The following is a 26,756-nucleotide window of genomic DNA, read 5'->3' as shown; positions in this document are numbered from 1 at the left end:
AGGCTGCTGTCAAAGAAGAGAACTGGTTAAGAAAAGACCTCTTCAAAATAAGTAAAGTCGCAACGTGGTAATCACTGAGAGTGGGATTCCAGAGAGGAATGATTTTTTTTTCTGTTTCAAAAATTTTAACAGTGAGTGTGCTTTAATTTCATGAGCAGCAGCGTTCCCCCTGCCCCCCACCATACTAAAAAAGAAAGCACTTTTGTATTAAAGATGTTTCTGTTTGTCTTGTTCATGATAGAAACTTTGTTTTTTTTAATTTAAACAATGTGATTGTAAAAAGCAGTGTGAGCAAAGTTAACAATTGCTTTCCTGAGGAAAGACAAAGCAGTTTCAAAATGAGTCTCACTCAATAACAAAACTTATTCCAAGTCAGTGTTACAAGTACTGTAGTTCAAGCTAGATATTTTATTTCTGAAATTCTAACCAAAAAAGTGAACTCAGTAATAAGAAATAATAAAAGTAATAGGAAGTGATAAAAGAGTACTTTAGTACAGTTGTAGATTTTCCATTTCCTAATTTTTTTGCTTTTCAACTTAAACATAATTTATTATGCTCTCATCTCTGGAATAATTTCTGAAAATGGGGAGAAAGAGAGTATAATTATCATGATAATCAAACAAATGCGTTAGTACTAATTCTCGAGATATAATCCAAACCAGCAATCTACATAAGAATCTAGTTAACATTCTCAGACCTAATTTCAAATCAATAATAAGTGTGAAAAGTCGTTCAACCCATTGAAACCAAAATGAAAAAAATAACTTTACCCCACACAATTAGAAATGTTTCTAGTAGACTCACTTAAAACCATTGCTCTATGTCCTGTGATCTACAGGCTGTCCTTCCCACCGAACAACCTCCCTTGATCCATCCTCAGGTGCAGTAAAAAGTCAGTCAAATTCAGCAACTCAGGGAAACATCGATGTGGAAAAGGAGTTAGTTACATCACCAAAAAGAGACCTAAAGCTCATAAGTTTATAAAACGCACCCATAAATTTTTTCTCTATCAATAAAGCAAGGAAAGTGGGAAGAACTCTTTTTAGTTTTCTTAGTTTTTATTACCAAAACTTAAATTAAAAAAAAAATATTATGTACACCTTTTTTTTTAACATCTTTATTGGAGTATAATTTCTTTACAATGTTGTGTTAGTTTCTGCTGTATAACAAAGTGAATCAGCTATATGTATACATATATCCCCATATCCCCTCCCTCTTGCGGCTCCCTTCCACCCTCCCTATCCCACCCCTCTAGGAAGTCACAAAGCACCAAGCTGATTTTCCTGTGCAATGCAGCTGCTTCCCACTAGTTATCTCTTTTACATTTGGTAGTGTATATATGTCAGTGCTACTCTCTCACTTCGTCCCAGCCTACCCTTCCCCCTCCCTGTGTCCTCAAGTCCATTCTCTATCTCGGGGTCTTTATTCCTCTTCTGCCCCTAGGTTCTTCAGAACCAATTTTTTTTTTTTTTTTTTTTAGATTCCATATATATGTGTTAACGTACAGTATTTGTTTTTCTCTGACTTACTTCACTCTGTATGACAGACTCTAGGTCCATCCACCTCACTACAAATAACTCAACTTTGTTTCTTTTTATGGCTGAGTAATATTCCATTGTAGATATGTGCCACATCTTCTTTATCAATTCATCTGTCGATGGACACTTAGGTTGCTTCCATGTCCTTGCTATTGTAAATAGTGCTGCAGTGAATGTTGTGGTACACGACCCTTTTTGAATTATGGTTTTCTCCGGGTATATGCCCAGTAGTGGCATTGCTGGGTATGACTGGTGTGAGGTGATAACCTCATTGTAGTTTTGATTTGCATTTCTCGAATGATTAGTGATGTGGAGCATCCTTTCATGTGTTTGTTGGCAATCTGTATATCTTCTTTGGATGTCTGTTTAGGTCTTCTCCCCATTTTTGGATTGGGTTGTTTGTTTTTCTGATATTGAGCTACATGAATTGCTTGTATATTTTGGAGATTAATGCTTTGTCAGTTGCTTCGTTTGCAAATATTTTCTCCCATTCTGAGGGTTGTCTTTTCGTCTTGTTTATGGTTTCCTTTGATGTGTAAAAGCTTTTAAGTTTCATTAGGTCCCATTTGTTTATTTTTGTTTTTATTTCCATTTTTCTAGGAGGTAGGTCAAAAAAGGATCTTGCTGTGATTTATGTCATAGAGTGTGCTGCCTATGTTTTCCTCTAAGAGTTTTATAGTGTCTGGCCTTACATTTTGGTCTTTAATCCATTTTGAGTTTATTTTTGTGTATGGTATTAGGGAGTGTTCTAATTTCATTCTTTTACGTGTAGCTGTCCAGTTTTCCCAGCACCACTTATTGAAGAGGCTGTCTTTCCTCCATTGTATATTCTTGCCTCCTTTCTCAAAGATAAGGTGACCATGTGTGTGTGGGTTTATCTCTGGGCTTTCTATCCTGTTCCATTGATCTATATATCTGTTTTTGTGCCAGTACCATACTGTCTTGATTACTGTAGCTTTGTAGTATAGTCTGAAGTCTGTGAGCCTGATTCCTCCAGCTCCGTTTTTCTTTCTCAAGATTGCTTTGGCTCTTTGGGGTCTTTTATGTTTCTGTACAAATTGTGAAATATTTTGTTCTAGTTCTGTGAAAAATGCCATTGGTAGTTTGATACGGATTGCACTGAATCTGTAGATTGCTTTGGGTAGTATAGTCATTTTCACAATGTTGATTCTTCCAATCCCAGAACATGGTATATCTCTCCATCTGTTTGTATCATCTTTAATTTCTTTCATCAGCGTCTTATAGTTTTCAGCATACAGGTCTTTTGTCTCCTTAGGTAGGTTTATTCCTAGGTATTTAGTTCTTTTTGTTGCAGTGGTAAATGAGAGTGTTTCCTTAATTTCTCTTTCAGATTTTGCATCATTAGTGTATAGGAATGCAAGAGATTTCTGTGCATTAATTTTGTATCCTGCTACTTTACCAAATTCATTGAGTAACTCTAGTAGTTTTCTGGTAGCATCTTTAGGATTCTCTATGTATAGTATCATGTCATCTGCAAACAGTGACAGTTTTACTTCTTCTTTTCCGATTTGGATTCCTTTTATTTCTTTTTCTTCTCTGATTACTGTGGCTAAAACTTCCAGAACTATGTTGAATAATAGTGGTGAGAGTGGGCAACATTGTCTTGCTCCTGATCTTAGTGGAAATGGTTTCAGTTTTTCACCACTGAGAACGATGTTGGCTGTGGGTTTGTCATATATGGCCTTTATTATGTTGAGGTAGGTTCCCTCTATGCCCACTTTCTGGAGAGCTTTTATCATAAATGGGTGTTGAATTTTGTTAAAAGCTTTTTCTGCATCTATTGAGATGATCATATGGTTTTTATTCTTCAACTTGTTAACACCATGTATCACATTGATTGATTTGCATATATTGAAGAATACTTGCATTCCTGGGATAAACCCCACTTGGTAATGGTGTATGATCCTTTTAATGTGCTGTTGGATTCTGTTTGCTAGTATTTTGTTGAGGATTTTTGCATCTATGTTCATCAGTGATACTGGCCTGTAGTTTTCTTTTTTTTTAAATTAATTAATTTATTTATATTTTATTTTTGACTGCAGTGGGTCTCTGTTACTGCGCATGGGCTTCCTCTAGTTGCGGCGAGCAGGGTTACTCTTTGTTGTGGTACGCTGGCTTCTCACTGCAGTGGCTTCTCTTGTTGCGAAGCATGGGCTCTAGGTGCGCGGGCTTCAGTAGTTGTGGCGCACAGGCTTAGTTGCTCCACGGCATGTAGGATCCTCGGACCAAGGCTTGAATCCGTGTCCCCGGCATTGGCAGGTGGATTCTTAACCACTGTGTCACCAGGGAACTCCCTTTTTGTGACATCTTTGTCTGGTTTTGGTATCAGGGTGATGGTGGCCTCGTAGAGTGAGTTTGGGAGTGTTCCTCCTTCTGCTATATTTTGGAAGAGCTTGAGAAGGATAGGTGTTAGCTCTTCTGTAAATGTTTGATAGAATTTGCTTATGAAGCCATCTGGTCCTGGGCTTTTGTTTGTTGGACGATTTTTAATCACAGTTTCTATTTCAGTGCTTGTGATTGGTCTGTTTATATTTTTTATTTCTTCCTGGTTCAATCTCGGAAGGTTTTGTTTTTCTAACAATTTGTCCATTTCTTGCAGGTTGTCCATTTGATTGGCATATAGTTGCTTGTAGTAATCTCTCATGATCGTTTGTATTTCTGCAGTGTCAGTTGTTACTTCTCCTTTTTCATTTGTAATTCTATTGATTTGAGTCTTTTCCCTTTTTTTCTTGATGAATCTGGCTAGTGGTTTATCAATTTTGTTTATCTTCTCAAAGAACCAGCTTTTAGTTTTATTGATCTTTGCTGTTGTTTCCTTCATTTCTTTTTCATTTATTTCTGATCTGATCTTTATGATTTCTTTCCTTTTGCTAACGTTGGGTTTTTTTTGTTCTTCTTTCTCTAATTGCTTTAGGTGTAAGGTTAGGTTGTTTTTTTGAGATGTTTCTTGTTTCTTGAGATAGGATTGTATTGCTATAAACGTCCCTCTTAGAACTGCTTTTGCTGCATCCCATAGGTTTTGGGTAGTCGTGTTTTCATTGTCATTTGTTTCTAGGGCTTTTTAAGTTTCCTCTTTGTTTTCTTCTGTGATCTCTTGGTTATTTAGTAGTATATTGTTTAGCTTCCATGTGTTTGTATTTTTTACAGTTTTTTTCCCTGTAATTGATACCTAGTCTTATAGCATTGTGGTCGGAAAAGATACTTAATATGATTTCAATTATCTTAAATTTACCAAGGCTTGATATGTGACCCAGGATATGATCTATCCTGGAGAATGTTCCATGAGCACTTGAGAAGAAAGTGTATTCTGTTGTTTTGGGATGGTATGTTCTGTAGATATCAATTAACTCCATCTTGTTTAATGTGACATTTAAAGCTTGTGTTTCCTTATTGATTTACATTTTGGATGATCTGTCCATTGGTGAAAGTGGGGTGTTAAAGTCCCCTACTATTATTGTGTTACTGTCGATTTCCCCTTTTATGGCTGTTAGCACTTGCCTTATGTATTGAGGTACTCCTATGTTGAGTGCATAAATATTTCCAATTGTTATATCTTCTTCTTGTATTGATCCCTTGATCATTATGTAGTGTCCTTCTTTGTCTCTTGTAATAGTCTTTATTTTAAAGTCTATTTTGTTTGATATGAGAATTACTACTCCAGCTTTCTTTTGATTTCCATTTGCATGGAATATCTTTTTCTATCCACTCACTTTCAGTTTCTATGTATCCCTAGGTCTGAAGTGGATCTCTTGTAGACAGCATATATACGGGTCTTGTTTTTGTATCCATTCAGCCAGTTTGTGTCTTTTGGTTGGAGCATTTAATGCATTCACATTTAAGGTAACCATTTTCTTAATTGTTTTGGGTTTGTTATTGTAGGTCTTTTCCTTCTCTTGTGTTTCCTGCCTAGAGAAATTTCTTTAGCATTTGTTGTAAAGCTGGTTTGGTGGTACTTAATTCTCTTAGCTTTTGCTTGTCTGTAAAGGTTTTACTTTCTCCGTCAAATCTGGATGAGATCCTTGCTGGGTAGAGTAATCTTGGTTGTAGGTTTTTCCTTTTCATCACTTTAAATATGTCCTGCCACTCCCTTCTGGCTTGCAGAGTTTCTGCTGAAAGATCGCCTGTTAACCATATGGGGATTCCCTTATATGTTTTTTGCTGCTTTTCCCTTGCTGCTTTTAATATTTTTTCTTTGTATTTAATTTTTGATATTTTGATCAATATGTGTCTTGGCATGTTTCTTCTTGGATTTATCCTGTACGGGACTCTCTGCACTTCCTGGACTTGATTATTTCGTTTCCCATATTAGGGAAGTTTTCAACTATAATCTCTTCACATATTTTCTCAGTCCCTTTCTTCTTCTCTTCTTCTTCTGGGACCCCTATAATTTGAATGTTGGTGCATTTAATGTTGTCCCAGAGGTCTCTGAGACTGTCCTTAATTCTTTTCATTCTTTTTTCTTTATTCTGCTCTGCAGTAGTTATTTCCACTATTTTATCTTCCAGGTCAGTTATCCATTCTTCTGCCTCAGTTATTCTGCTATTGATTCCTTCTAGAGAATTTTAAATTTCATTTATTGTTTTGTTCATCATGGTTTGTTTGCTCTTTAGTTCTTCTAGGTCCTTGTTAAACGTTTCTTGCATTTTCTCCATTCTATTTCCAAGATTTTGGATCATATTTACTATCATTACTCTGAATTCTTTTTCAGGTAGACTGCCTACTTCCTCTTCATTTGTTTGGTCTGGTTGGTTTTTACCTTGCTCCTTCATGTGCTGTGTATTTCTCTGTCTTCTCGTTTTGCTTAACTTACTATGTTTGGGGTCTCCTTTTCCTTTTCACAAGCTGCAGGTTCCCAGTTCTCGTTGTTTTCGGTGTCTGCCCCCATTGGGTAAGGCTGGTTCAGTGGGTTGTGTAGGCTTCCTGGTGGAGGGGACTGGTGCCTGTGTTCTGGTGGATGAGGCTGGATCTTGTCTTTCTGGTGGGCAGGACCGCATCTGGTGGTGTGTTTTGAGGTGTCTGTGAACTTATTATGATTTTAGGCAGCCTCTCTGCTAATGCATGGGGCTGTGTTCCTGTCTTGCTAGTTGTTTGGCATGGGGTGTCCAGCACTGGAGCTTGCTGGCCGTTGCATAGAGCTGGGTCTTAGCATTGAGACAGAGATCTCTGGGAGAGCTCTCACCGATTGATGTTACATGGGGCCGGGAGGTCTCTGGCGGTCCAAAGTCCTGAACTCGGCTCTCCTACCTCAGAGGCTCAGGCCTGACACCCAGCCAGAGCACCAAGACCCTGTCAGCCACACAGTTTTCCACAGCCAAACTGACTGCTTGTGTGCAATCTGGGTTTGTCACCTGGAGAAGTTTCCGCAAAGACCATACGAATTCTTTATCAGCTTCCAAAGTCTGGAACTCCACACCCCAGAGGACCCCCTTCGGATGTGCTGCCTCTCCCCTTCCACCCGCAGGTCCTCTCCATTTCCAAATTTTAAAAGTACATTTTTAAAAAAGTACTGCCTGTACACATATGTATTTTTGTTTTGGTTTGTCTGTGTTGATCTAGATCTATTTACCTATTTTACAGTGGTGTCTTTGGCCTTGGAGGAGTTAAATGACTTTTTCAAGTTCAAAGCTGATCATAATTTAATTGAATCAATTAAAGAAAGATGTTTTAATTAAGAGATTAAATGATACATTGTGATAATGAATATGAAAGCACTTTTTGACTCCAAAGCATTTTGTAAACCATAGAGCACTCTGCAAATATGAATTATTTTTAAAGTAGGAAATTACTCTGAAGCATTTGCTGGCCTCCAGGTATACTACCAGGCTGATTATCCCAGAGGTAAAAGAATGGATAGTTTCAGCAATCAAATTCAGATGCTGGAATCACACGATTTATTGAATTAATTACAAACATACAGTGAGAAGCATAGGTAAAAGATGGGTATGTTAATACACTCAGGTTAGGATGCGAATGGGAGGCAAGAGCCACACTACCTGAATCCTGTGTTTTCTGTTTTTAGTTTGTCTAGTCTCTATGCTGCATCAGTTTTCCCTGGTGACAGTGTGGTTACCAGGACCTGAGTTGAGGATGAGCAAGGGGACTTGACAGATGGGAGGTGTCTGGATCCAGTGTTTGTTTGCTCTGTTGGAGAGACTTGAGGTATTTACATCTGAACACAGCTGTAGTTGCCTGTTAACCTACAGGGCTATTTATCCGGGTGTCTCAGGCAGATGGCACATGAGGCTAGAATGAGGATCACCAGTGGGTGTTTGATTTAAGGGCCACATAGCTATCAATCTGGATGTGTGACCTAATCCATGCTTTGTGAATATTTAAGGTTTGCTACATCCTTCCATCTTTTGCTGTCTATACATAACATTCTTGCTTTGTTCCATCCTTTTAATCTATATTCAAAACAAATGAGTTCTAGTTTTTCTGTCTTTGGCCTATAGTTTACTGACAAGTATCTTAACTTCTGATATATCATACAAATTTCACCTGTTTCAAAAGTTACTTGTTTACTCTCTTTGCTTCGTCATCTATCTTCCTTGTTTCTCTTGTTTTCTTTAAAACACATTGAATATAGCATCTTAAACAATACAGCAAGCTCACTTCACGATTATTATTATTATCTTCTAAAATCACAGTACAGGTAGAGGACTGATAAATATTATAGCATAGGAACCTGTATCTATAAGGAAGGGGAAAGTTGTTAAAGAGCTTGAATACCTTCAGCTCTCTCTATATATGTATTTCATTGAGTTTAGTCCTTTCATTGTTCAGCCCTGGATAAAAGTGTTCAGATTACTTAAAAAATGGCAGTATCTTAAAAGTATGATTTGATACTCCTTCTTTCTCTGGGGGAAAGGCATCTTTCAAAGCTATTGTCAGAAATCCTGTAAATCTCTTCTATTAAATCAGACCCTTATAGAGAAAATAAAATGGAACTCTTGCTGGAAAATAATCTGTCTAGAAAATTTCTTGTTAGGGAATTGTCTGTGGGGAAAAACTCAGAAAAACAGTAGGTGGTTTAATGTTATACAATTATTGCTTCTGTTTAATAATAATTACATGAAATCAGAATCCAATTTAAGCAGTTGTTTATGTAGTAAATTGTATACATTCCTTTCTATTTTAGTGGATGTGCATGTACAAAGTTGATTTTATTGTGATAAGCTGTGATAGTAAATCAGAGTCGTGGAAGTGACAACTTAAATGATTTGACAGACTTTTTGTTTTTAATGTTATGTGTACATTGGTTGTAACCTGATTGTTTTTAATTTTGTATTTAGTATAATTTTGAAAACGCGTCTCAGACATTTGATGACCTTCCAGCAAGATTTGGTTATAGACTTCCAGCTGAAGGTTTAAAGGTAAGAAAATAGTAATATATAATTAAAGGTACAGGATATTTAATAAAGTGATCTTTATTTCTCTTTCTTTGTTTAAAGAATGAAAATATTTCTATTACTTATCATAAAACTTATACATGTTCATTCGTAAAGATTATTCAAAAGGTATGAAGAAGAAAGTAAAAATCACCTATGATTGTATTATTCTGAACTAGCTGCTGTTAACATTTGGTATATATTTCAGACCTGTTTTCTAGAATATGTGCCATGTGTGTGTTTGTAGATATACGTGTGCATATATAGGTACAAATATATTTGCATATGTATTTATATACATATATAATGAATCTATATTTAATGCTAATAGAAATATGCCACTTAGTTACTTGCCTTTTTTACTTTATTGTAAATCTAGAACATCTTTTCATGCTAATAGACAAGGATCTGCATTTTTATTTGCTGTGGCTGCATGGTTTTGCCATATCATGAAATACTGTGTATTTTTGAACATTGGTTTGTTTAACTTTTTTTTACAGTGGATATTTAGCTTGTCCAGTTTTTGCTAATACACTTTGCCCATTTTTAAATTAAGATGTCCATTCTTATTGATTTGTAACAATACTTTATATATTAAAAGTGCCAATCTGTTGTTTGCCATATATGCCTCAGATCGTTTTTCTCAGTTTGTCCTTCATCTTTTAATTTTAAAGTGTCAGAAGTTTTGTTTATGTAGTTAAATATTGTTATCTTTCCCTTCTACCTCTGGAGTCATGCTTAGAAGTTCCTTCCCTATTCCAAGATAATATAAGATTTTTATGTCATGTAAGTTAGAATACATGAAATTGTGTATATATATACCACAGAAAGTTTTCAGTTTGTTCTTTCTTTCTTTCTTTCTTTTTTAACTGACAAAGCAAAAGACTTTATTGGGAAGGGGAGCCCAGTTAGAGAGTAGCAGGGTAAGGGAACCCAGGAGAACTGCTCAGCCACTTGGCTCGAGGTCTCAGGTTTTATGGTAACGGGGTTAGTTTTCGGGTTGTCTCTGGCCAATTATCTTGCTTGGCCCATATTTGGTCTGACTCAGGGTCCTTCATGGTGGCACATGTATCTCTCAGCCAAGATGGATTCCTGTTCTAACTTTCTTAAAATTCCTTGTTTAAGTACCATAAAAGTGTTACTCTCAGGATAGCAGGTATCTCCAAGAGGGACATATCAGTTTTTAATTTTTTAAACATTTTAAATTATTAAAAAAATTCCCAACGTTGTATAACTATTTGTCATTGTAAAGTTTTTAAAAATATTTATTTATTTATTTATGGCTGTGTCGGGTCTTAGTTGATGCAGCACGTGGGATCTTTCGTTGCAGTGCGTGGGCTTCTCTCTAGTTGTGGCATGTGGGCTTAGTTGCCCCGTGGCATGTGGGATCTTAGTTCCCTGATCAGGGATCGAACCCACGTCCCCTGCATTGGAAGGCAGACCCCTAACCACTGGATCACCAGGGAAGTCCCCTGTAAAAATATTTAAACAGGGGCTTCCCTGGTGACGCAGTGGTTGAGAATCTGCCTGCTAATGCAGGGGACACGGGTTCGAGCCCTGGTCTGGGAAGATCCCACATGCTGCGGAGCAACTAGGCCCATGAGCCACAACTACTGAGCTTGCGCGTCTGGAGCCTGTGCTCCGCAACAAGAGAGGCCGCGATAGTGAGAGGCCCGTGCACCGCGATGAAGAGTGGCCCCCGCTTGCCACAGCTAGAGAAAGCCCTTGCACAGAAACGAAGACCCAATACAGCCAAAAATAAATAAATAAATAAGTAAATTTAAAAAAAAAATTTAAACAGAAAAGAAGTATACAGAGGAAAAAGGAAAAAACCTTCCTGTACCCCTTCCTCATCTATACATATTAATGCCACTTCCTCTTCAGAGTTCAGCATCAGGGTGTTAATGTGCTCTTAGATCCTTTTCTAAATATGTAGTGCTTTTTAGTTCATAAATTTATGAACTTGTAAAGCTCATAAATGGTTATCATTTGTGAATAAGAAAGGTGTCTTAATTTTTATAAGGAAACCCATTCTAGCTAATTTATCTAGAAAGGGATTTATGAAGGGATAAAGATGTTCAGAGTGTCATAGCCTGGAGAAGCATTTTCCAAACTGTTTCAGGAATAAAACCCAGAAGCACCTTGTAGAACTGGCTTGATGAAAGATTGATGGCAGCCACTGACCCCCAGAGAAAAACACATCACCTTGTCTCTGATCAGGAAGCCTCTGTGGTCTTAAGACAATCTGCCTCTATTGCTACCCAAGCTAATCAAAGAGGTACCCTTTGCCAAACTGTTTTCCTCAGATCTAACACCTGGATTTTTCTAATTGACAGACTCTAGACCACATAGTTACTAGCCATATTCTTCCTTCCTTCCTTCCTTCCTTCCTTCCTTCCTTCCTTCCTTCCTTCCTTCCTTCCTTTCTTCCATTTTTTTTAAAATATCTTTATTGGAGTATAATTTCTTTACAATGTTGTGTTAGTTTCTGTTCTACAACAGAGTGAATCAGTTATATGTATACATATATCACCATATTCCCTCCTTCTTCAGCCTCCCTCCCACCCTCCCCATCCCACCCCTCTAGGAGGTCACAAAGCACCAAGCTGATTTTCCCGTGCAATGCAGCTGCTTCCCACTAGTTATCTCTTTTACATTTGGTAGTGTATATATGTCAGTGCTACTCTCTCACTTCGTCCCAGCCTACCCTTCCCCCTCCCCATGTCCTCAAGTCCATTCTCTATCTCGGGGTCTTTATTCCTCTTCTGCCCCTAGGTTCTTCAGAACCAATTTTTTTTTTTTTTTTTTTTAGATTCCATATATATGTGTTAACGTACAGTATTTGTTTTTCTCTGACTTACTTCACTCTGTATGACAGACTCTAGGTCCATCCACCTCACTACAAATAACTCAATTTCGTTCCTTTTTATGGCTGAGTAATATTCCATTGTATATATGTGCCACATTTTCATCCATTCTTCTGTCCATGGACATTTAGGTTGGTTCCATATCCTGGCTATTGTAAATACTGCTGCAGTGAACATTGTGGTACATGTCTGTTTTTGAATTATGGTTTTCTCAGGGTATATGCCAGTAGTAGGGTTGCTGGGTCATATGGTAGTTCTATTTTTAGGTGTTTTTTTTTTTAAGGAACCTCCATACTGTTCTCCATAGTTAGCCATATACTTTAGTGAAATACCTGGCTATGAGGGAGGGTGGGCAATACATAGTAGTTGTTGTTGTTGTTGTTGTTGTTTTTGTTGTTTTAGTCTGCTTTGGGGAGATGGGGTTCCTAGCATGGGGAAAGATGTGGGCGCTGTGAATGGAAGGTATCCACTACAAGCGTTACTTTGTATCTGACACCCCCCCCCCACATTAGCATTGTGTCTTAGGGAGTTTTCCACAGCTGTGGAAATCAAGAATGTTCCTGTTGAGCACTGCATGGTATTCTGTAATATGCATGACCATAGTTTATTAGTCATTTTCTATTAACAGATATTTCGGTTTCTTATCCAAAGTCCAGTTATTTCTCTAGGATAGAGGTTTGGAAGTGTTAATTGATGATTCCATGGGTATGTATTTCTAAAATTTTCTTAGATACACTAAATTACTTTTCCAGAAAGCTGTACTAATGGGTATGAGAATACCCATTTCCCTACACCCTTGCCAACACTGGATATTATCAGTCTTTTTAACTTTTGCCAATCTGATGGGCAAAAAGGATTATCTTCTTTTAATTTGCATTTCTCTGATTACCAGTGATTTTGAGCTGGCATCCTTTCTTCTATTCTGCGTAAGGAGTCAGACAATCCCTTTTCACTGAAGAACCTTTCTGCTTAGTAAGCTTGTTTTAAAGAGTTCCATAAACTCCTTATAACCATATTCTTATTGTTGCTCCTCTATGTTATTGTAAATTTAGTTTACATTTAAAAGAAATTTTGACAACTGTATTTATTCACTGCCTGAGAAAAAATAGTGTTAAATGTCTGCCTGCTTTTGTACTGTGACAATATAGGGCGAGCCCAGGAGGTAAAATACAGTGATAGTAAAGAGAGTATTCTAATAAACTGTTGGATCATTATGGGTAGCTTTTATATTTTTTGTGACTGGCTTGCCATTGCCCAGAATCAGAATTCACAAATGCTAGCCTACTTGTTATTGTTTACAAGGAGGACTTGATGATAAAGTGGGGATGCCTTACTGTAGTGTAATGTCTATAAAACTAATTAAATGACTGTGTTAAAAATATAACCAAGTAAATTTAAAAATATTGTATGGTTATAAGAGATATAGCTGAGAAATATTTTAACTTTTAAACTTTGGCCAGAGTGTTTAGTTGGGATAGTTTTTGTAGGCTTATGTTCTGTATTCTGTAGATTTTATAGGATCACTGGATTCCACCATTTATCAGAGATCAGATATATATAGTATAACACATATCAGTTGAAATTCTGTGTTTACATTCCATTTACATATGCCCCAATATTAAGCTAATAGTAACCAAAGAAAATTTTAGCTATTTGAGCTTTAATGTAAAAATGTGAATCTTGCAAGGATTAAAATACGGCATGTTAGTGTTGTAGAAGTTTTAAAAGAAAGATTTGATATTTTTACCTGAGGGAAGCTCTTTGTTTTCAGTTATACATTTTAATTGGCTGTTTTGGCAGGTACCTTTTCCAGAAAAACTTCTTTTTCTTTTTTCTTCTTTTTTTTTTTGAGAATGGCTCAGATCAAAAGGGAAGATGTATGGCATCAGTATGTTCCTTTAAATCTAAATACCTTATGAGAGACCTGGCAATGAAATGTCGCATGATCGTATGGTGTGGTCATTGTCCAGAGTTAGATACTCACAAGGAGTTCATTACTGAGAGTCCACTTCAGAAGGTCTTTAACCTCTAGGTTTGGTGTTGTAACCCCATTCCCTCTCCTCCTTCACTAAAGGAAAAACCTACATGTAAGTGTTACTCTTTTGCCACACCCTTGTCAAGACTTGGTATTGTCAAAATTAAATGTTTGCCAACTTGATGGATATGAAGTGGTATCTTACTGCTTTTACTTGGGATTTCCTGAATTATTAGTGAGATCAAGCATCTTTTTATAGTATTATTGGCCAATCAGGTTTCTTTTAGTTTAAATTATCTTTTTTTTTGTTAACTCATTTTTGTATTGGTTTGTTAATTTTTAAAGTACTGATTTGTAGGAAACCAGACACCAATCCTTTATTTATATTGCCTTATATTTTCTTCTTTGGGCCTTTTAACTTTTTTTTTTTAATAACAGCTCACATTTTTTTTTAATTGGTTAATGTATTTTTTAAAAAATAAATTTATTTATTTATTTATTTATTTATTTTTGGCTGCGTCGGGTCTTCGTTGCTGTGCACGGGCTTTAGTTGTGGCGAGCAGGGCTACTCTTCGTTACGGTGCGCAGGCTTCTCATTGCAGTGGCTTCTCTTGTTGCAGAGCACGGGCTCTAGGCACGTGGGCTTCAGTAGTTGTGGCTCACGGGCTCTAGAGCACAGGCTCAGTAGTTGTGGTGCACAGGCTTCATTGCTCCGCGGCATGTGGGATCTTCCCGGACCAGGGATCGAGCCCGTGTCCCCTGCATTGGCTAGGCGGATTTTTAACCACTGCGCCACCAGGGAAACCCTATGCCTTTTAACTTTAAATTGCCTTTTAAAATTATGCGTAAGTTTAAATTTTAATGTGGACATCTTTTTGATGTTTTGCATTCTCTGTATCTTAAGTAATCCTTCCCTACCCTGAGGTCTTGAAATACTTTCCTCTGTTCAGTCCAAAATTTGTAAATTTTTCCCATGCTCCCAACTCCATGCTTAGGAGGTCTTTAATGTACCCAGAATTATTTTATGGTATAGTGTAAAATAGGCCTCTATTTTTACCTTTTTGAAATGAATAACCAACTACTAAAGCATCATTATTGCATAGTCAAGATTTTACTATGTGGATTTGTAATGCTAGCAAGGTTTCTTGCTAGACTCTGTTTATTATCAGTATCATGGAATAATTCAGTTATACATTGAAGGCCAGTCTCAGGAAGATCAAGCTTTTCTAGGTTTCTTGTTTCTGTACTTTTAAGAAGTGCCTTGATAGGTAGAGGGAATAATAATGATTATTAAAAATTCAAACCAAAGTTTATCTCTGATAAGTAAGCCTAGTATCAGATTTCCTGAGTATTCCTATCAATGGTAAATCTTGTTTTCAGCAAAATACCTTTTGGGCTAGATTTACCATGATCATTGTATACAGTGTTTTTGTAATCTGGTACTCAGCCTAAGTTCTTCATGTGGATGAGAAGGCATAGAGGATAAAGGTCATGACATGCAGATTTGTCCTTGACTATCATTCCTAATATATAGAACAAAGGCACAAATAAAAGTTTCCTTATATGATAAATGATTCATTTTTCCTCATCATTATTCTTAAATTAATACCCTATATCATGACCAGTTAATTTTTCACAAACTATATTATTCTTTGAAAGTTAATTTACTAGTTAGTTTTAGGATTATTTTATAAGAAATGATTTTGTTTAATGCAAAGGCTTGAGATTAGAAGAGAGATTTTTTTTTTGCTATGAAGGAAAATGCAAATATTGCAAGGAAAAGTGGTTGTTTGGATGCCTTATTTGTGAGACTTCCTTTGCGTTCTTTGTAGGGAAGATGTTCAATACCAGCTACTGTATTTTCCCTCCCAGAACGCTTGACAGTTTTGTGATAGGAAGAAGTCTGGGTTAAGGGTGAATGTGCTTGGCTTCCTCACTCCTAGGAACTATTAACTATTGCAGTGTCACCTTCTATTTGTAGAAGAGGAAGGTCAGAGGTCAGAGTCTCCTTTTCAAAGGAAAAATAAGGAAATAGCACCATCAAAATAAGGAGTAAAACCACCTGGCTGTACATAAAATGAGAATTCTAAAATATAAAGACATTTTCAAATGTACAAACTTAGATCATATTCAAAGAATGCTTCTTCAGTGACTTTTGAACTTATAAAATAAACCTTTTCCTGTTAATTTCAAAAGTGATGATTGCTCATTCATTTATTATGAGAGATGTAGAAAATAATGAAGAATTATTTCATTATGACAGTTTATCACTTAGAAGTGGGGAGGCAGGGAGAGATCATAAAGTGGAGGGCCTGAAAAGCATGCATGGGAAAATCTACACGTATCCCACCCATCTTATGTGGAATTCCCCAAATCCAACCTTGGTTCTTTTCCTTTGTTCCACAGTTTGGTCCCTAGTCTCTTCCACCCTCCTTGGACCTACCCGCTTTGTTCTGTTTACTCTCCTACCACCTTGGAAGTCAGCGGAGGCTTAGGTATCTGATACCATAAATCAACACAGCTCCCCTGCATACATCCCTGTTTCATTACTGGGCATTTTTGTTGTTTGTTCACTTCGTAGTTTTCATTAGATTTTCTTGCTGGCTTTCTCAATCTGATATGGTAAAAAGGTAATTTTTTAATTCTTTTGCCCATGAAAAAATATTTTTCTGATTATAAAAGTAATATATGGTCACTATAAAAATTAAGATGATATAGGACATGTATAAAGAAGAATATGAAAATCATAAATAATTCCACAACCAAGAGATCATAGTCCAACTATGTGAGTTTTCATAGATACATTTATGCCTTTATTTTATGCATTTATATATGTTATTTTGCAACTTCTTAAAATTTGGCAATATCATGACATATCCAATATCATGGATATCTTTTCGTGTAAAAATATATGTATTCATATCATCAGTAGAAATTCTGCAATTTATTGTAACACTTGAATTATACCATAATGTAACCAATTCCCTGTGTCATTGGACATTTAGATTGCTTTTAACTTTTAAAAATTATGAAATATTGCAAACATAGAATAGAGTAAGGGAATAATAGAACATCCAATATACCTACTATTGATACTTAGATGTTAATATTTTACCATTTTTTAAAGAGGAAATAAAATGCCACCAATTCCATTGGAACATTATTTTTATTCTTCCAATTCCATTCCCTTATCTTCCCCCTTATAGATAATCATTACCCTGAAATTTATGTATATATTTTCCATTTAATGTTATAAAACATGTTACCTTATATAAACATCTATAAACACTATTGTGCCTGCTTTTAAACTTTGTTTGGTCAGGCTTTTAAACTTGCTTTTTTCATCTAACACTATATTTGAAATTTATGTTATTATATAGTCTTAATTCATTTTAAAGAATAGTACTCCATTTTATAAATATGCCACAATTTATTTTTTTATTCTTTTGTTGGTAGATATGTAAGATGTCAGTTTTTTGCTATATAGTGTTGCAGTGAACGTCCTTAAAAATGTCTCCTTGTGTACAGTATAACTAAATGCCATTTCACACTCATCGGGTTAGTGAAAAAAAAAGTCTTTCAGTGGCTAGCAAGGAAATGGGAAACTTGTGTATGGCTGGTATATGAGTTTCTGACCAATTTGGAGATTTTGATAGTATATTCCTTCTTCTGTAAGTGAGAGTTTGCCGTGATGAAATAATTTATTTTTCCCACATTTAGTATATTTCTTATTTCATTTAATAAATAAGTCAGTGATCATCACCTTTGAAATTAACAGAAAAACTAATACCAGTACCAACACTTATTATTTTGTATTGTTCTCCCTACTTTTATCTGTTTACCTGCACTACTCCTTCGTGCTATTTGCCATTCTCTTTGAATACTGAATATTGAAATAATTTCTGTAGTTAGGATCTGACCATTTCCATCAGTAATTTTAAGTCCTGACACCCCTAATCAGATTGATAACCAGATTATATTCAACTTTAGTTAACTATCAATAGATTGTGCTCAACTATGACTGAGTTATGATGATAACATTGCAAACAGCAGATGATATAGTGAGTAATGAATGATCGAAGGTCTTTGTTTCTTTTTTTAGAAAACAGTGTGTTTTTGGCTTCATTACAAAACAATTCCTTTTACTCAGGTTTCACTTTTGTTTGCAAAACTGAAGGAGAATTTCTTTGCTGTCTCTTAAGTTTTCACAGATTTACTTTCTGTATTTGTTTCTGAACTTTTTTGTTATCAAAGGTTTTGTTAAGAATTCTGTAACTGATTAACACATTTAAAGCTTTTATGTTCTTAGAGGATCTGCCAAGCACTACAGAATACAAAATACTAATAAATATTCCTTACTGGCGTGTACTGATTATATGGCAGTTTAGAAGACCATCTTACAGGACATGTAATTACAGCGTAAGCTCAATCCACTTAAAATTCCTCTTGTTTTTAAAGATACTATCTTGTTGGATGTAGCAAGTCCCACAAGTATACCAGTGTTTTGATCTTCTAAATTTCGACTCTTTTGGTTCAGACTGAAGTGAGAATTCTTGATTGTTTTTTTTTTTCTTAAGAATGATAATGGTGTGCCGTGGGTATGCTGGTGGAGCGGTATGTAACATATTAACTAAAAGGTATTGTCCACCAGAGGGCGCATTTTGTTTTCTAAAATGTCAAGGTAATATCCACTGAGTGAAGCAATATCTGTATATGCTGAACGAGAAGCATGTACCAGATGGACTTTTCTTCATAGAGCTTGACTATCGTAAAATCAAAATCCTGACAACTACTTCTATGTTAAGTAAAACTCAAGGCTACAGTCTTTAAATTTTTGTCAATTATGTTGTAATTTTTAAGATTTAAATTTGACAATAGAAAAACCAAAGGATTGTCAACCAGATCTCTTATGATTTCTCTTTATTTAAATCTTTCAACATCAATTTGAGTGAAAAAGGAATTGTTGATCTTAGTTCCTAGCTTTATCCTAGACACCATGATTTATTGCCCCTCGTCTCCTTTTTTTCTTTTTAACGATAAGATCACTAGCAAATTATTTATGTCTACAGATTAGTTTGAAGTAGTAAACTTTGGGAGAAGATATTTGTTAATTTACATTAAATGTGAAATTCTATTTGCAATCAAGTTAATGTTATTTTGATGATATAAGGAAAGATATAGTAGATGTTCAGCAAGATAAATTATATTTAGATAGGATGGCCAATACTCTAAAACCAAGAGGTGATCAATTAAGCGTTTGGAATATATTTCTACCTACCCAGTGTGATCTAGGAAACAAAAAAGAAAAAGGAGGAATGCATCTCCATCAGATAAAAATGTCTTGTTATCTGCAAAAACAGTAGTTATCCCTGGTGACAGTGGACTGGAGCCTGTGCAAAGGAACTGTCCACTTCAAGAGCATTCATGAGACATGTGTTTCTAGATGACCTTGTATTAGGTGATATATATATTCAACAGATATTACTTTTTTGGGTAAGAATTTAACAAACAACATTAATAGTAAAAACAGGAGTAGTTAAGGTACAATCATAAGTCATGCTAAAAACCGTCTGATTCAGTGACCAGCCTCACGTCCTCATGTTTTGTTAAGTAACGATTTTATTGAGATATAGTTCACATACCATAAATTCATCCATTTAGTTTGTTTCAGTGGCTTTTGATGGTGTCCTTTGAAGTACAAAAGTTTTAAATTTTGATTAAATTCAGTTTGTCTGTTGTTTCTCTTACTGTTTATGCTTTTGGTAGTATCATGTCTAAAAAACCAGTGCCTAATCCAAAGTCATGAAGATTTATGCATGTTTTCTTCCAGGACTTTTATTGTCTTAGTTCTCAGATTTAGATCTTTAATTCATTTTGATTTAATTTTTATATATAGTATTGGGTAGGGACCCAATGTAATTCTTTTGCATGTGTATATCCAGTTGCCTCGCCACCACTTGTTTAAAAAACTATTTTTTTCCATTGAATTATCATGACACCCTGGTAAAAAACAAGTCAGTTGATCATAAATACGAAGGTTTATTTCTGGAATCTGTATTCTACTCCATTCATCTATATGTCTGTCTATATGCCAGCACCATACTGTTTTGATTACATGGCTATATACTAGTAAGTTTGAAACTGGAAAGTGTGGATCCTCCAATTTGTTCTCCTTTTCAAGATTATTTTGGCCTTTCTGGGTACCCTGGATTTCCGCTTGAACTTTAGGATCACCTTGTCAATTTCTGCAAAAAAAAATCCAGCTGGGATTTTGATACAGATTGTATCGAAATTCTACATTTATGGAGTATTGTCATCCTAACAATATTGTCTTCTGATCTGTGAACCCTTTCCATTTATTTGGATCTTCTTTAATATCTTTTAACAAGGTTTGTAGCTTTTAGTATACAGGTCTTGCATTTCTTTTATTAAATTTATTACTATATATTTTATTATTTTTACTATTATAAATGATATTGTGTTCCTGGTTTCCTTTTCAGATGGCTCATTGTAAGTATATAGAAATACAAATAAATGGATTTTTTATATTGATCTTGTATTCTGCAACCTTGCTGAACTTGATTATTAGTTCTAATTATTCTTAAGTGGATTTCTTAGGATTTTCTATGTGCAAGATCATACCATCTGCAAATAGAGATAATTTTACTCCTTCCTTTCCAATTTGGATGCCTTTTCTTTTTTTCCCCCTCACTGCCCTGAAAAGAACTGCCAGTACATTTTTGTTTTTTATTTTTAAAATTTATTTTGTATTTTTACTTTTTTTTAATTGAGGTATATAGTTGATTTACAATGTTATGTTAGTTTCTGGTGTACAGCAAAGTGATTCAGTTACACATAGATACATACATATGTATGTGTGTATTCTTTTCTAGATTCTTTTCCATTATAGGTTATTACAAGATATTGAATATAGTTCCCTGTGCTATACAGTAGGACCTTGTTGTTTATCTGTTTTGTAGAAAGTAGTGTGTATCTGTTAATTCCAAACTCCTAATTTATCCCTCCCCCTCTTTCCCCTTTGGTAACCATGTTTGTTTTCTATGTCTATGAGTCTGTTTCTGTTTTTGTAAGTTTCATTTGTACCCTTCTTTTTAGATTCCACATATAAGTGATATCGTATGATATTTGTCTTTCTCTGTCTAACTTCACTTAGTATGACAATCTCTAGGTCCATCCATTTGCTGCAAGTGGCATTATTTTGTTCTTTTTTATGGCTGAGTAATATTCCATTGTATATTATATATGTACCACATCTTCTTTATCCATTCCTCTGTTGATGGACATTTAGGTTGCTTCCATGTCTTGGCTATTGTAAATAGTGCTACAATGAACATTGGGGTGCATGCATAATTCTTTTCGAATTATGGTTTTCTCCGGGTATATGCTCAGGAGTGGGATTACTGGGTCATGTGGTAGTTCTATTTTTAGTTTTTTAAGGGACCTCCATACTGTTTTTCAGTTTACATACTGACTGTACCAATTTACATTCCCACCAACAGTGTAGGAGGATTCCCTCTTCTCCACACCCTCTCCAGCATTTATTATTTGTAGACTTTTTGATGATGGCCATTCTGACCGGTATGAGGTGATACCTCATTGTAGTTTTCATTTGCATTTCTCTAATAACTAGCAATGTTGAACATCTTTTCATGTGCCTTTTGGCCATCTGTATGTGTTCTTTGGAGAAATGTCTGTTTAGGATAGGTCTTCTGCCCATTTTTTGATTGGGTTGTTTGTTTTTGATATTGAGCTGTATGAGCTGTTTGCATATTTTGGAGATTAATCCTTTGTCAGTTGCATCATTTGCAAATATTTTCTCCCATTCTGTAGGTTGTTTTTGTGTTTTGTTTATGGTTTCCTTTGCTGTGCAAAAGCTTTTAAGTTTGATTAGGTCTCATTAGTTAAGAGGATTTCTAATTTGAGCCTTCTTTATGTGATTCACCTTATAAAAATTGAGTGATTACCAACCATATCAAATATTGTGGAAGTATGTGCACTCAAAATCATTGCAGTTTTGTGAGAGTATTTTTTCTCAGTCCTGTCTGAACAATTTTACCAATATGAGTAGATATAAGAGTTATATTCAGTATTTATAAACTGAAAAGTTGATAAATATAAAACCAGGAAGGGGAATGTTACACTAGGATGTACTCGAGAGTAACAAGTACTTTAGTTATATCGAAATGGTTCGATGCTACCATTTCCCTTCTTGGCACCTGGTATTTTCCTCTTTAAATAGTTTGAGCTTTTTTTCTTTTCCAAGTGTATTTGTTTAGCACAAATATCATAATGGAAATAATAACTTTAAGGAATAATCTGTAGTCCCACTAATCTCACCAAAATCATTTTCTTTTTGTGTTTATATTAAATTTGAAAGACAATGTTTTGAAGAAAAGGACCATCATTTGAGTCAGCTCTAGGTTTGACTCAGATTAACAGTGGAATGTTAATTGGGCATGTTATCTTCTTTGACGCTTAAGTGTCTTCTCTGAAATGGGAATGATAATGCCTTTGTGATCTGTGATCCTCAGTTGTAACTATAAAGCTATCTGTGTATTCTGGGACTTCAGTTTAGTAATGATAGTTAACAACAGCAACAAATAACTTGGAACACCAGTTGTCTATAAACCACCTTGTGGACTTTTATACTATCTCATAAAAGATGCTGGGATTATAGGAGAAAATAGGAAGGTATAAGAAAAAGAAGAAAAAAATATAAACAGAATGCTAATGATTTTAATAAGCACATAAGTTCTGTCATAGAAGTGGTGATAATATTAGCACAATGCCAAAATTATTAGAGTGCTGGGCTGAGAATAGGGAAGCTTTGAACTTAGTTTTGGTTTAATTCATATCTTTGTGAAGATGAGCAGTGTACTAAAATGGGAAGAAGCTGGACTTTTGGGTCAGAGTTACTGGACTTCAAATTCTGGTTCTATCACTGGGCAAGTTATTCAGCTTCTTTAGGTCTACCTATTTGTCTGTAATAGTACATATCCAGTAGACTAGTGTGAGGAAAGTGGCTATTTATTATTTCCTTCCTTATTTTGGGTTTAATTTGCTCTTATTTTTTCCAGTTTCTTTCTTTTTTTTTTTTTTAAATAAATTTATTTATTTATTTATGTATTTTTAGTTGTGTTGGATCTTCGTTTCTGTGCGAGGACTTTCTCTAGTTGCGGCGAGCGGGGGCCACTCTTCATTGCAGTGCGCGGACCTCTCACTATCGCAGCCTCTCTTGTTGCGGAGCACAGGCTCCAGACGTGCAGGCTCAGTAATTGTGGCTCATGGGCCTAGTTGCCCCGCGGCATGTGGGATCTTCCCAGACCAGGGCTCGAACCTGTGTCCCCTGCATTGGCAGGCAGATTCTCAACCACTGCGCCACCAGGGAAGCCCCCTCCAGTTTCTTTAGATGAACATTGAGGTCATTAATTTGAAACCTTTCCTCTTTTCTAATATAGGTATTTAGATCTATAAATTTTTCTCTAAATATTATTTTAGCTGTGTCCCACAAATTTTGGTAAGTTGTAACTTTATTTTCATTTGCTTCAAATGCTTAGGGCTAATGTGGCTTACTTCTGAGGCAGGAGTCTTCTGAGGACTCTATTTCATGCTATGTGTAAAACTATTCCCAGCCCTGTGTGAACTCCAGGGATTGTTCTGTTTGCTCCTTTCTCATGGTTCTTTCTTAGTTTTGGTAGTTCCCTCACATACGTATGCAGATTATTACTCAGCCAGCGACTTGAGTGGATGCCTCTACGTATCTCTGGAGCTCTCTTTGCAGTTCGCTCCTCCCCAGTGTTGTGTCCCGCAGAATCTAGCTGCATTGCCCTCCCCAAGTTATGAATTGTCTCCTCAACTTATTGAGACTACCAGACTCTGTTGGGTTCCCCTGCCCTGTTCTGAGGCCTGGAATCTCTCCAGGCAGTGAGCTAAGGTTTTTATAGGGCTCATCTCATTTGTTTCCTTTTCTCAGGAATCACTGTTTTGTGCTATTTGTTGTCCAGTGTTTGAAAGCTGATGTTTCATATCTTTTTTTTTTGGTTCTCTAGTTAATTAAAGGAAGAGGTTAAAACTAGCCCTTGTTATTCCATCATGGCTGGGAAGTGGAAGTTCAGCTTAGCATCCAGTAGGTAATTGATAAAGGTTAATTATCAAATCCATTAAAACAAATCACTCAAAATTTCTCATTTGAGGAAATTATTAAGATGAGTGATTTTAGAACTACGTATCAACATTGTGTAAATATGCTTTCTTTTTTTTGTTCACTTTTAATCTCAGTGCAATTAATAAACAAGTATAGTAGTCTGGGACTTTTTTTAATTAAAACTTTGACAGTTTTAGAATATTAAAATGAGTTAAATTTTGTTTCTAATGCTTGTGAGCTTTTTCAGAAATAGTGTTTTAAAAATAGTTGGTCTCGGGACTTCCCTGGTGGTGCAGTGGTTAAGAATCTGCCTGCCAATGCAGGGGACATGGGTTCGAGCCCTGGTCTGGGAAGATCCCACATGCCGCGGAGCAACTAAGCCCGTGCACCACAACTACTGAGCCCGCGCTCTAGAGCCCGCGAACCACAACTACTGTAGCCCGCGAGCCACAACTACTGTAGCCCGCATGCCTAGAGAAAAGCCACCGCAATGAGAAGCCCGTGCATAGCAACGAAGTGTAGCCCCCGCTCACCGCAACTAGAGAAAGCCCGCGCGGAGCAACTAAGACCCAAGGCAGCCAAAAAAAAAAAAAAAAAAAAGTTGGTCTGAACTACTACATTGCTGACTTAGCACTTTTAAGTATTCTTTTAACATTTTTAGTTATTATATTTTTATGACATCTTTTAATCAGATTTTACTAAATCTAAAATCTAAGTCACTGATAAAATATATAACCAGAAAAGGTTATTGGGGAGAATTCTAGCAGAGTGTACAAAGTGAGATGTAACTTTGAGATGAAGGATATTTAGTTACTGCTCTGAATAATGCTATAGATGTAATATCTAATTTGTGAGGAGGATTTTAAAAACGTTTCCTTTTAATCCAGTTAAAGCCTTAACTTTTAATTAGTATATAACTTTCAGTGATGTACAGAAAGACATGTACAGAAAAACATGCAAGGTTTGACTATCAAATTGGCAGATGTCCTGAAGCTTGGAATGATTAATATACTAATGTTTTGTCCTCGAGTCTTTTTGTTTTTTATTTTAATTAATTAATTAATTAATTTTTGGCTGTGTCGGGTCTTCGTTGCTGGGAGCGGGCTTTCTCTAGTTGCGGCGAGTGGAGGCTACTCTTCGTTGCGGTACACAGGCTTCTCATTGCGGTGGCTTCTTTTGTTGCGGAGCACGGGTTCTGTGGTGCGCGGGCTCTAGTTCTGGTGCACGGGCTTAGTTGCTCCACGGCATGTGGGATCTTCCCGGACCAGGGCTCGAACCCGTGTCCCCTGCATTGGCAGGCGGATTCTTAACCACTGAGCCACCAGGGAAGTCCCTTGTCCTCGAGTCTTAAAAGATAAGTACTGGAAAGAGGAGAAATATAGCTTAGTAGCAACATGTCAAAAATTTGTTGAAATGACTGTAATGTGTTCACTAGAAACCTAATTTAGTTTTTTTTTTGGTTTTTTAAAAAATTAATTAATTTATTTATTTTTGGCTGTGTTGGGTCTTCGTTTTCTATGCGAGGGCTTCCTCTAGTTGCGGCGAACGGGGGCCACTCTTCATCGCGGTGCGCGGGCCTCTCACTGTCGCGGCCTCTCTCGTTGCGGAGCACAGGCTCCAGACGCACAGGCTCAGTAGTTGTGGCTCACGGGCCAAGTTGCTCCGCGGCATGTGGGATCTTCCCAGACCAGGGCTCGAACCCGTGTCCCCTGCATTGGCAGGCAGATTCTCAACCACTGCGCCACCAGGGAAGCCCCTAATTTAGTTTTACCATGCATCAATAGACATATAATAAATATCTAGAACAGTTAAAGTGTGATAGTTTCTCTGTGTTGTTATATTGGTCACATCACTTATATTTAGTTTTTGGCACCATAGTGAAGTATAGTAAAGTTTAAGAACCAAGTCAAACATCACCTTTTCTGTTACTGCCTCACACAGAATAATTTTCTCTGTTCTGTGCATTTGTACTGCATGTTGTTTTTACTTTGTTTTCTCTTGTCTTAATTGGATCTGTTAGTTCTTTCCAGATATTAATTACTTGAGTGGGGACTCAGTTCTTATCTATCCATCCTAGTACTTAAACAGATCCCACATGAAATGAGACAAGTGTATTCAGAGCAGAATGTTAAAGGAGCTTAAAATAATGAGTAATGAATGGTAAGGATGTTTTATTGCATAAGAGGAGAGTAATCTCCAACTATTTGTGAAAAAAGAATTAAATGTGGCCTGTATGTGAAAGTTACTGGTAGATTTTAGAAGAATGATCTAACGAAGCATTAGAGAAAAGGGCAGTGGCTATTTTTTAACATCCTGGAAAGTTGTTGATATAAACAAATTAATCTGTCACACATTAGGAGAATGTTAGCTGATAAAGTCTGATGGATCAGTGTAACTCTTTTTGGTCTATGTTTGAATGTAAAAATTATGACAGGTTCCATTGACAACTTATCATCTGAAACATTTGTATCAAATTTTGGAATCAACCTTAACTGCCTTTTAGGCTAACATTTTGGTTTGTTCATTTTTGTAAATGTCCATTTCTCTTCTTGTTGCCCATTTTGTTCTTCACCTGTGTGTTTTGGTCTGGCAGAGGCAGTGTAGCATAGTGGTTGGGAGTGTAGGGTCTGGAGTTAGACTTCCTGGGATTACATGCCTGCTATATATAACTTTAGGCAAGTTACCTAACTCTTTTGAGATTTAGTTTCCTCCTCTTTAAAATAGGGATGATAACAATAGTAGTTACCTCATAGGATGATTGCAAAGATTAACTGAATTAGAGCATCTAAAGGGCATAGTGCC

The 26,756-nt window shown here is 36.1% G+C and overlaps 1 protein-coding gene across 1 annotated transcript in view; it reads left to right on the top strand.

Moving 5' to 3' along the window:
• The window catches only part of RNF13 (ring finger protein 13), a 143,528-nt gene that overhangs the window by 38,068 nt on the left and 78,704 nt on the right, over window positions 1-26,756 (top strand). The window contains exon 3 of the mRNA XM_059920114.1: window positions 8,852-8,932. Within this exon, the coding sequence (XP_059776097.1) occupies window positions 8,852-8,932 (81 nt within the window). The remainder of the gene's footprint in view (window positions 1-8,851; window positions 8,933-26,756) is intronic.

This window comes from Balaenoptera ricei, chromosome 4 (genome assembly GCF_028023285.1).
Source record: "Balaenoptera ricei isolate mBalRic1 chromosome 4, mBalRic1.hap2, whole genome shotgun sequence".
Lineage (NCBI taxonomy): Eukaryota > Metazoa > Chordata > Mammalia > Artiodactyla > Balaenopteridae > Balaenoptera > Balaenoptera ricei.
Note: the sequence above shows the minus strand (reverse complement) of the source record. Positions and strands in the feature narration are given on the sequence as shown.